General features: G+C 50.3%; 3 protein-coding genes across 3 annotated transcripts; 2 read left to right on the forward strand and 1 right to left on the reverse strand.

The window, feature by feature from the left end:
* Positions 1-545: 545 nt before the first annotated feature.
* On the reverse strand, positions 546-2,260 carry COCSUDRAFT_64220 (hypothetical protein). The gene is made up of 4 exons (XM_005651905.1): positions 2,053-2,260; positions 1,756-1,897; positions 1,536-1,640; positions 546-1,404 (listed from the first exon to the last, which is right to left on the reverse strand). Exons 1-4 carry the CDS (start codon positions 2,225-2,227, stop codon positions 1,224-1,226), a joined length of 603 nt encoding a protein of 200 aa, XP_005651962.1. The 5' UTR covers positions 2,228-2,260; the 3' UTR covers positions 546-1,223.
* A 332-nt stretch (positions 2,261-2,592) lies between these two features.
* Positions 2,593-3,061, forward strand: COCSUDRAFT_11556 (CCAAT-binding transcription factor subunit A; the record flags this gene model as incomplete). Its single annotated transcript, XM_005651906.1, has 2 exons — positions 2,593-2,780; positions 2,899-3,061. 2 exons carry the CDS (start codon positions 2,593-2,595, stop codon positions 3,059-3,061), a joined length of 351 nt encoding a protein of 116 aa, XP_005651963.1.
* A 3,633-nt stretch (positions 3,062-6,694) lies between these two features.
* COCSUDRAFT_39093 (glucose-6-phosphate dehydrogenase) lies at positions 6,695-8,882 on the forward strand (the record flags this gene model as incomplete). Its single annotated transcript, XM_005651907.1, has 7 exons — positions 6,695-7,000; positions 7,103-7,351; positions 7,449-7,640; positions 7,746-7,909; positions 8,074-8,266; positions 8,404-8,640; positions 8,757-8,882. 7 exons carry the CDS (start codon positions 6,695-6,697, stop codon positions 8,880-8,882), a joined length of 1,467 nt encoding a protein of 488 aa, XP_005651964.1.
* Between the last annotated feature and the right edge of the window lie 2,610 nt (positions 8,883-11,492).

The following is an 11,492-nucleotide window of genomic DNA, read 5'->3' on the forward strand; positions in this document are numbered from 1 at the left end:
GAGGCAAGCAAAGAAGTCACCAGTCCCATCGTGGCTCTTTGATGCTTTCGGAAGAGGTGGAGGACGAAATCCTTGCACTGGAGAGCATCTATGACTCGCTTTTCACGAGGACGGAGGACGATCAGATCCGTGCAGTTATAACACCCACCGAAGAGCACGATGTGGAGAGCAGTGGTGGGTGTTGCACCCGTCAGAGCTGCAAAGAAACAATGAGTACTTGAAGTACAGAGTTTCAACGATTTTCAATGTGTAGGCGTGAGTGCACTGTACCTGGAGGCCACCCTGCCACCAGAATATCCAGACCAGTCAACTCCTCACTTTTCGTTGGGGAATCTGAACAACTCGCACTGGAGCACTGATTTAAAGCAAGAAATCTTGAGCAGCCTTCAGCAACAGGTGCGAGCACTAAACAGGCTGGGAATCGCCATGGATGCTATGACAAGCTTGCAGCTGCAGCGCATTTTATTGAGCAGTGTTGGATCTGCCTTTTGCTGCCTGCAGAGGGTGGTGACAATCGATGGCAGTTATGTCTCCTGATCAAAGTGTGCCATGCTGGTGATCTACATTTATGGTACAAACCTATGAATGTCATACAGGCAGAAGAACTGCTAGGAACTTGCTGTCTATACACTGTCATAGGTAACGGAGTCCTCAACATTTCATCTGACCCCAAGATTGCAATCATTTCTTGCAACTCTTTGTAACGTTGCACTTTCTCCTGACCATTTCGTGCCCATAGAGTGGGCTAGGGAACAGCTGCCACAATGGTCATCACGCTTGGCCTCCACTGTGAAGCACGATGAGGAGCCACAAAAGGAGGAGGCCTCTGTCCAAGTTGCTGACAATGAAGATGACGAGGTGAGTATTGCTACGAAACCCCCTTTGCAGTGCTAATCACCTTCCAAGTCTGCTCTTGCGCACACGCACAGATCTTTGACACCATAGCACTGCAGACGGCGCGCTGGCCAAGAATATGGACCGCAAATTTCTGCTCGTGTGTTCAGGGTCTCTCAACGAAGTTCATGAGCAAAGCGCAGAAGCGGAGACACTATGACCGCTTTGGAGCCACAAATGAAAAACCGAGAGGGCATGATTGGATCGATATTGTGTCACACCTCGCCAGGCGGTAGATCTAAGACAGCAGTAATACTGATGACAAATGTACGAGCATAGAAGTCGGGTCACAAGGAAATGTGATCACTTCTGCTTGCACGCTCTAGAATTTACCCCAGAGTATCCCAGATCGAGTTGACAACGTCGAATTGTGACTTGTCTGATGGGTCGATGTCAATGTGGCGGATGTCCTTGGTTGCTGGCCGGTGCACCTTGCCAGAAATCCGGTTGTGATTGTTCTGCAGGTGCCAGCTGATGTTTGTGATGTGCACATAGAGACTCAGCTCATGCCTGCAGTGTCACAGAGAGACTCAGCTCATGCCTGCATTGTCAGACACTGGCATGCGGCAATTAGTTGCAAGCAAAATTGCCGAGAGAACAGAATTTTTTGTGCTCTTGTCAGGTGTAAAGAATAAGTTCACCGCGTGCGTGGCTCTGTCTCCGTCACCAGCTCCTCAACCCTCTCACTCCGCAGCTGGACTTCTGTCGCCTGCTGCTGCAAGGATGTCTGCTGGTCCTGCAAGAACGTGCATGGCAGCCAAAGGGCACTCATATGTTAAACAGGAAGTGTTAGAAGAGACATACATGTTTTACTTTGCCCCTATCTCAACTTCTAAAAGACATGAGAACATGGGAACTTATCTCTTCTCTTTATTTAGTTGCTCCACGGCGCTGTGCGTAGAAGTCCTGGCGGACAGCAGCTCCTTCATTCTTCCTGCATGTGCTGATGGTGGACTGGCCTCGTTGAGGACAGCCTCAACAGCTTCAGTTTCTCTGCACAGCTCTGCAACACACAAATCCTCTTAGTTTCTCAATCTGGAAAGGCAGCAGAACCCTCCTGCACGCAGGACAGGACTCAGCTAGAAAACTCGATGCTATAGGACAAGATGACACCGTCTGAAGTATTTTATACTGCCATGAAGCCTACAAAACACCCACCTTTCACTACAGCCTGGACATTTGTCTCTCGTCGTGAGCACAATTCAGACAGCTCTGCCTCTAACTGCTGTATTGCAGAAACACGGTTGAGGTCGTCTCTGCTGCTGTAATTGGCTCTGAGAGCATCAACAACGTTCACATGTTCCCTGAAGCGCTCCTGAACCGCAGTCGCCATGTTTGCCTTGAAAGAAGCGAGGCTTTGGTCTCGGCACCGGTAAATTTCTGGCAGAAATGAAACTTGCAAAAATTGTTCTCCCAGATCAGGGTGGACCGAGCGGGAGGACCTGTTGGCAGACGGACCGCCGCCGGACCCCTAACGATCAAAGGTGATCCTACTTCCTTTCTTGCTGAAGTCCAATTGTGAAGACAACGTGCGTGACATGTGCCTGCCAACAATTTGGAATTTTGGTTCTTTTAAGAAATCCAGATATGAAGATGACTGTGCGTGTGATAGCCTAATATGCAAGTGCAGTATTTCCAGAAGGGTTACTAGGTGTTAGCCGTGCCCACGGTAGGCGATCTAGCATGAATAGCAACGGTATGGACAATGATCTAGATGATGGCGACGAAAAGGGAGGCAACGTGCGAGAACAAGACCGGTTTCTTCCCATAGCGAACATCAGCAGGATAATGAAAAAAGCCTTGCCAGCTAACGCCAAGATTGCCAAGGACGCCAAAGAAACTGTGCAGGAGTGTGTATCAGAATTCATCAGCTTCATCACGAGCGAGTGAGCACCTCCTTGCCACGTTGCACTTCAATGCTTCAGATGTACAGGTTATAGCGTTCGCTGGAACGTGAATTCACGAAACAGGCATATTACGTGCAGTATCCTGCAATGATTCCAGGGCAAGCGACAAATGCCAACGGGAGAAACGGAAGACCATAAATGGGGACGACCTGGTGTGGGCAATGGGAATCCTGGGCTTTGAAGAGTATGGAGAGCCACTAAAGCTTTACCTGCACAAATACCGTGAGGTGTGCTTTGAAATCCTCCTGAAGGATTCCTGAGAACAGCTTATTGCAAGGATACTGTTTTGTCTCCATGTGCAGACACGGCCAGGAGGTTCTTAGTATGAGAGCATGTGGTACAGGGGGAGAAAGCTTCCATGGCAAAACAAGCTGCTGGAGGAAAGAAGGATTGAGTGTTACCATGGACAAGAAGTGAACTGGGCCCCCAGTTGTTTGGACTAGCGACGCGGCGCTGCACCACGGGCACGTTGCCTGTTTTGGGATACTGCTGGACCCTCTTAAGCGGGTGGGTCAGCCTAGACACAGAATGGCTGGCTCTGTATGTCCACGAGTGGCAAGTTTGCACTAAAGTACTTGGCGGCCTTTGCTCTGCATAGTACCATCTCACTGGCAGCGCTGCTGTCTGTCACCAGAGAAGAACATTTCCAAGGCCGTAAGAGCACGTGCACATGACCCAGCTTCCACTCTCCAGATTTTTTTGTACCATTATGTGCCGTGCTGTTCAAGTCGAACAGCCCAAGGTGTGTTGAATTTTTGTTTTTTCCATAATAATTGTGAGGTGTGTGTTGCTTGTGATTGGCCTACGGGAGGCAAAATTGCCAAGTCACTTTGAGGTTGCCCAGACCAATCCTTCACCAACTGGTAGGCTGAATTGCCTGCAATGCGACCGAGGCCCGTTCCAGCCTTCCAGCGGATGCATTCATGATTGGAGTGCTTTGCTGTCAATTCTGAACGCATTAAATGATCAGCCAACATTGTCATGTAATTCCGTGGCACGGAATCCGTGCAGTACATTCGTTGGCATGTCGCATGTCCGGGACCTGGTGAAATTTGCATAGCCCTGGGTGGCAGACTCTGCGGTACTCGGAGTACCGCACTACTATTAAGAATGATGCCTTCATCACAGAATCAAGAGCACTTGCGCATTTGTCATTGGGCATGGACTCAGTGACAATATGTTCAACCAAAGATTGTCCACCATCATTCCAAGTCCCTATGAATTAATTCCAACGGGCAATGTCAAAGCTTGCCAGTGGCCTACATTGCTGAGTTCCCCGGTGGCACCGCCACTGCCGCGATGAGGTCCTTGCGTCATGACACACAATTCCAACAGGTTATTGAATTCAAGCTTATCTCCGAGATGAGCATCCCCCGATGCTGCATGTTTCCTACTTTGCTTCCACCATCACATAATCGTGGTCTTGCAGCTGCTCATGAGGCTCAATTTTTGACTGACAAGACCATTCTCCAAGCAGATTAGGCCGCCACAGGCTGACATCGCCTCTGTCTGTCGCCACTGCAAGCCAGGTCCCCGTGGGATTCCACTCAACTTGACAGACTGGGACTTGAGCCTCCAGGGTGGCCACTTTCTTTGCCTGCAAGACCAACCAGCCCATCAGTACCGAAATACACCAGCAGTAAGTGACATGCGCATATGGCTGAGCAGTAAGAAATCAGGCAAACCAGGAATGTAGTACCTGGAGGTCATTTGCATGCCCTTCCAACTGCCACACTGACACCGTGCTCCCTTGTGCAACGGCAACAAACTCAAGATGTCCGTTGGCTGAGGTGGTCCATGCAACGTCATCTACAGCCCCATCTCCAATGCTTGCTGCCAGCTCCCATGACATCAATTGCCCGTCGTAATAGAACACCTGTCCAAGCTCACCGATATTGAATAATTTCAACAGAAAAGGTGAGTGCCATTCTGCAGATCTCCCTCATGGATCCAAGAGCGCCACTGCGCACAAGGGAAAGCACCTTGGCTCCTTCTTGTGTGCCGAGAAGCAGAAAGGGCGGCATCGCTGGACTGTAGGATCGCCAGCACAATGCTGTGCATGGCAACGATGTGCTAACCTCAAATTCTGTCTGCGGCACCCAAGTCTCGCTACAACTGCTGCTCGCTGCCTGATAGACCCTGTCCCATGTACAGATGCCCATGCCTCAGTATCTAAAGCACTGTCCTGAGCCCTCCATGATCAGATTTGTTGCGTGCGTGTCCTGCAAATATGTCAGGTACCACACCTGACAATTCCGTCCATGCTCACTGTGGCAATTTGAAGGCCGAGCTCCCTCGGTCCAAAATCAAGCGATGTGACATGCTGACTGGACAGGGATGCAACCATCTGCATGCTGGTCCCTCCCTGTGATTGACACTCGGAGAAGATGGTCATAGTACCAGAGTCTGACAGGACTGCCAGCACTGCCCCATGCTCAGGATGCGCCCAGACGGCCTGCATAGGTATCCAGTGTAATGTAACATGCCTGAAAGGGAGAAACACTGCCCCTGTCCAACTCGTGGAATTGCAAGAGATGTGGTAAGGTGAGCAAGTAAAGATCACCTTAACAGCGGCACCATGTGGGAGCTTCCAGGTCGTGAGTAGTCGCCAACCCGCTCCTTCCTTTTGGTATGTTGATATTGTACCAATCAGACTGCAGCATGCCAGTCGTGTGTGAGAAAGATTTGCACACACACTCGCTGCTGCATGTGATCCCTCCAGCTCTGATGTGTACACTGTGGCTCCAAAATCCATCGGAGTTATCCCACTTATTTGCCGAGTCGATCAAACGGATCACAACGTCATTTTGAACGTCTTCAGAATGGATGGTGTCCTCAGAATCGACCACCTCAATGGTTGCCAAACCACATCAGAATTTCAGAGCTGCAAGGGGAGTATTGAATTACTTCTGCATGCAATGATTCTTGATGAGATCGTCGCTTGACATTCTACTTTGCGCACAACCGGGATTGTGATTGTCCAGAAGCCCTAGCTATAGGGCCTCTCCTTTTGGAAACCCTAAGGCTCTCTTCTGACTCTTTCTCGGTTCTGGAGTCACTTCGGGAGGGACTGCACTATCCTGCGCTTGCATTTGCTTTCTTGTGGACTTTTGGTGTATATGAGTGGATGAATCGCACTTGAAGGGAGATCATATGTCAAGTGACTTGTTTTAGCCCTAGAGTCAACTAGGTTTGTGGTTCACTACTCCAAGAGAGTGCTTGCCCCCATGTTGGGCACAAGTAAACACTCCGTCCTACCATTTGTATACGAAAGGTCCTGCAGCAGCTTGACAACACCGAAGCATGCTCTCAGGTGAACACGCATGTATTGATCATCCTCTCGATCACCAGCTCTTTGGATGGTGCAATGTTACAGCGATGTAAGGGCTGCTCGTCTAAGTATAGGAGTACAACTGGGGCTGACAAGATTGTGCTGGGGGCGGTCTTTGCTGTGATCAGTGCATCACTCATTGTTACACTGAACCACGCAGGATACCAAGGCACCAAAGAAGCCAGAGACTTTTGAGGCAACAGACGGTTCCTTCCTCCGTTGCAACAGCAGCACCAGGTATGCATGACTAGCGTTTTCTCTGTTTTCTTGTCTTCCAGCAGTCCACCTTCTAAGCTGGGCTTGTTGCTTTCACAGGAACCCTGCCTGCAGACATCAGCTCTAATGGATCCGAATATTCCCCCACTGACAGCATAGTTGCTGATGACGTTGCGGACGGCAGCTCCAGCGATACGACAGACTGGGAAACTGAGACATTGAGCGTTGTGGTTGTGGGAGCATCGGGCAAGGCTCTGGGCCCCTGCTGCTTCTATTTTGATGGTCGGCATCAGCATGCCTGCAGTCATACTGGTGATCGAATGGCCTTACTAATATACCAATTACTATGTTATGGTGCTGCCACTCTGCAGGTGACCTAGCAAAGAAGAAGATATACCCGGCGCTGTTTGCCCTGTATGTTGAGGGCCACCTGCCAAAGAACTTCTCCATCTTTGGCTATGCTCGCTCCAAGATGTCAGATGAGGAATTTAGGGAGTACATTGGGGGCTCCCTCACTTGCCGGCTGTCTGACGGCGAGAACTGTGGAGACAAGTTTGACGAGTTCCTGGAAAGGTGCTTCTATCAGCCAGGCCAATACGCGTCAGAGGATGACTTCAGGGCGCTCTCAGACCGACTCTCAGAGGTGGAAAAGGTGATTGACCGCTGCTTGAGGACTTGAGCCAACAGCAACGTCTTCTCAAGTGGAGGCGCTCTTCCCATCTACCATCTTGCGTTACTTGCCTTGTGATTGCAGGAGAAGGAGAAGGCGAATAGGGTGTTCTACCTGTCCATCCCCCCTTCCATTTTCACTGCGGTGGCAGGCTGCGCGTCCACAGCTGCTTCAAGCCCTTCCGGCTGGACGCGCGTCATCGTAGAGAAGCCCTTTGGCAAGGACAGCGAATCATTTGCGCAGCTTGAGAAGGAGCTGAGCAACTACCTGACGGAAGATCAGATGTATCGAATCGACCATTACCTGGGGAAGGAGCTCATTGAAAACCTGACGGTGAAAGCCTTTCCTATCACTGCCGTGCCATTATAGTAAAATTTAACATTACAGGACCATGGAATATGTGGTGTGACTGGCAATCGTGGTGTTGCAGGTGTTGCGATTTGCAAACTTGGTGTTTGAGCCCTTGTGGAGCAGGCAGTACATCCGCAATGTGCAAGTGATATTCAGCGAGGATTTTGGTACCGAGGGTCGTGGGGGGTACTTTGACCAGTATGGCATCATCCGTGATGTCATCCAGAACCACCTGCTGCAGATTGTCTCACTCTTTGCGATGGAAGCACCGGTATGACTGTTCCCCAATGAATTTTTTTTATAATTTCTGTTCAAAACTCGAGTAATCAGACAATTGCGAGATTCCACTCACAAAGGAGTGTTTGGTTCGTCGCAGGTCAGTCTGGCTGCAGAGCACATCCGCAATGAGAAGGTCAAGGTGCTGCGCAGCATGAAGAAGCTGAGCCTGGATGACGTTGTCATCGGCCAATACCGCGGCCGCTCCGGCAGTGGCGTTGATAAGCCTGGCTACCTGGATGACGACACTGTGCCGGAGGGCAGGTGAGCTCCTGACTGCCTCTTGTGTACATGACCTTTGCCATTCGAGTGGAAAAGGTGGACGAGAGCCATGGCATAGATCTGCTTGGACCAGGTATAACTAGGGCTGTGTTGCATGCTGTATGCGTCCAATTCAGCGTTTGCTAAGAGAGTGTGCGACTGCGCAGCCTGTGTCCCACGTTTGCATCTGTTGCGGTGTTCATCAACAATGCGCGCTGGGCGGGCGTCCCCTTCCTGCTCAAGGCTGGCAAAGCACTGGCCAGCCGCCGGGCTGAGATCCGGGTCCAGTTCCACCAGGTGCCAGGTGGCCTTTATCAGGACAAGCTGGGGCACGACGGTGACAGATCCTCCAACGAGCTGGTGCGCAACCCTGCAAGGACCATCCTGCACGACCAAAACCCAGCGTGCCACATTTGCAACAATGCCAGGTTAGGACCATCCCTTGCTTTGCGTCCAACTCATGCCAGGGATTGAGTGTGTGCTGGCATGTGTGCCAGGTTCTGCGCATTCAGCCAGATGAGGCCATCTACCTCAAGATCATCAACAAGGTTCCTGGTCTGGGCCTCAACCTGGACGTCACAAAGCTGGACCTCACCTACAAGCAGCGATACAACATCCACCTGCCAGACGCATACGAGCGCCTGATACTGGACGTCATCAATGGCGACAAACGCCTGTTCATCCGCAACGATGAGTTGGACGCTGCATGGGCCCTCTTCACCCCCATCCTCAAGGTGTGCTCTGTGGCAGCACTCTCAATCTGACACATCTGATGGTGCTAGAATTCTCTCGTCATATTCCTCATATCAAAGGTGCTTGGCCTCAAAATCATCTTCTTGTGTGTGGCCAGGAGATTGAAGAGAAGAAGATCCAGCCAGAGACGTATCCATATGGCAGCAGGGGGCCAATTGGGTCTCACTACCTAGCAGCAAAATATGGCGTACGATGGGGTGACATTTTGTCAGCTGAAGACTGAGTCAACATCGCGTCTGGCATAGATTCTGTGGGAGCAGCTCTTTTCCAGTGTTCACATGGCTTTTACGTAGAATATTCTGGAATGAACTGGGGGTTTGATTAATTGCTCTCTCCCTGCTGAGGTCTCAGCCCTCAGGCTATCGTGGTGTTGTGCGGACCAGTCAACGTTGAGGTTATGCATGCAACATTGATCAGGTCTTGATGGAGTACACGGCTGCAGGGTTTGAACGCATGTATTTTAGAGTGGCCTGTTCAGGAAATCCTGAGAGCAAGACAACTAAAACACTTGCAGATCTCCAGAGGCTTCAGATTGGGGTTCGCGCCACGGGCCCCGGGCCGGGCCTGCAAGGCCCTGCTTTTGGTTGTTGTCGTAATTATAATTGGTGCTGATATGCATTCCTGATGAACGGTATTTGCAGTCTAGCTTGTCACTGTGATCATGACACGCAACCTTGAAGTAAGTGGCTGGACAAGGCCTAGTACATCCACTTCAGAAGTCCCAGGTGCCCCAATACTTCAGCACTAGGGTTTCCTAGGGTTTAGTCTGGACTCTTGAAGTGCCTTGATCGAAGTGCCCGAATACAATTCTGACTCAGACTAATCAATAGTATACACCAACTGTAAGGTGCTTCAACTGATTTATTTGACCAGGATAGATCAATCGTCCCTTTGCTTAGATAGTCGCTAGAGGGCGGAGTACAACATACACTTGCACCGTAGTGCCTTCCTTCAGTGTTGTGATCTAGGACTGTTGTAATCTGTTATTTCCGTAAGTTTCATAGCCACACAAGCAATGGGTGAAAGTAGCAAAGACCCAAACACGACACTTGACCAAGTCAAAGACCAGGTCTGGGAAGCAGCTGATAAGACGTCGAAAGCGGTGGAAGAGGGCATACAAGCTGCGTCGTATGCAGTGAAATCTGGGACCGTCAAAGCGAGGGAGGAATATGCCAAAGCTGTGGAGAGCAGTCAGGTGATGTGTGATTCCTGCTGGATCTCGTTTTTCCAATCCTCTCCCATCTCTCCCATCAATCGTAAATCGGAAAGTAACGTGCATGGATGGTCTGCAGAGCATCATTGACACCGGAATTGCGCATTACAAGCACCTGGAAGAGCAGATCTTTGACAGAATGAAAGGTATAGTCCACACCATCTGTTGAAGAGAAGCGAGGGAGATATATATTTTGTCGGTATGTGGCGAGCAAATGTTCACGATGCGATCAGGGAAAATATTGATTGAGATGCGCTGCTATTGCAGGTGGCGTTCATGTTGCTGCTGAACACCAGACAGCTACCCTGACTGCAGTGACAGGGCTGGCCCTTCTTATACTGCCTGGTGCGTGTGCTATCAACAACCCGCTTTCCTCTCCAAATTGCACTGATATGCCATTCAACACGGAGCAGTATGACCTTGGATGGATTTTCGATTTTGGTGGCACGGCCCTGCAGGTCCAAGGCGATTCCTATATCGTCAGACCCTGGGACGTTTGAGGAGTGAAGAGGTATATTGGCCATCAGCAATGCCAGTCCATGACTATGGCCATCATGTATGCTATTGATTAGGAAGCCCATAACCTCTTGCGCAACACGCCCGTGATTGAGCTGACATTGCTGCACAGCTTGACTTTTTCTCTTCTGGTGCAGGCATTCTTCAGGTCTGCACAGGCAAAGAGTCAGACAATTACAGAAGCTTTGCAAGCAGACGCTGCAGAGGCTGTGAAGCTCTTGCAGCGCCAAGCTGCTGCTGAGGCACAATACGACCAGGGCTTGCAGAAGCTGCAGGCTACTAGCCGGCAGCTGCGCTCCTTGAGCAGCAAGGTTGGTCATGCCACTTACTTTCCAAGTGTAAACGGCCAGATGTGTACGGTCTCCTGAGTGTCAAGCTTCTCAAAGAGTTTAAGGGCAGCTTCCTGGACATCCTCAGGCTCATTCTTCTGCGTGCATGACTGAAATAGGTGAGATCGACAGAGTCTTCAGCTGAGTCACTGGTGAAGGCATTGCGCGAGCTTCCAAGCAAAGAAGCTCTGGCCCTGCGTTCAGAAATGGCCACCAAGGTGAGACAAAACCATTTATAATGGATGCCGGGAGAGGATAGCGTCCAATGCTAGTCTTCATGCATCATCGTGCAAGCGACATGCAACACATGTTTGCTTGTGCAGGTTGCTGCAGCAAGACAACAGCGAGCAACTCTTGAGAAGCAGATATGGGCAATCACAAAGCGGGGCATATGATGCAGGAAGTCAGTACAAAGAATCTAATGTCTTGCTGCCCTGTCCTGCAAGAATTCTGGGTGCACTTGTCACCTCCGTGTGTGGCCTCCTGGTATGTCATCCCTTGGCAATGATACACAGTGATCAGTCCTTGATCATTTGCGGTGATATGCCACATCAAGGAGCTAAAGAGGCTTGGTTTTAGGGCAACAATGCTAGCAGTTCTCAGCCTGAAGGTGTTAGTTATCTAATCTCACCCAGTTTCTGCCTCCTACCTCACTTAACACTTTCTGTGGCTGTTGCTTTTCAATGAATGGCCGTAGAGGTGCAAGGATCCGTTAGTCAGGTAGATGAGCAATGGCGAATGGCGCACATGTGTCACAGAGAATCAGATGAGAAGA

Source organism: Coccomyxa subellipsoidea (genome assembly GCF_000258705.1).
Source record: "Coccomyxa subellipsoidea C-169, whole genome shotgun sequence".
Classification (NCBI taxonomy): Eukaryota; Viridiplantae; Chlorophyta; class Trebouxiophyceae; family Coccomyxaceae; genus Coccomyxa; species Coccomyxa subellipsoidea.

Bases quoted from the DNA above. Each gene is read 5' to 3' on its own strand.
- COCSUDRAFT_64220 (XM_005651905.1), bottom strand. From the start codon at position 2,227: ATGGCGACTGCGGTTCAGGAGCGCTTCAGGGAACATGTGAACGTTGTT. The intron at 1,898-2,052 runs GTGGGTGTTTTG...TGTGTGTTGCAG, and splicing joins TGTCCAGGCTGTAGTGAAAG to AGCTGTGCAGAGAAACTGAA. The intron at 1,405-1,535 runs GTGAACTTATTC...GTGACACTGCAG, and splicing joins GAGACAGAGCCACGCACGCG to GCATGAGCTGAGTCTCTATG.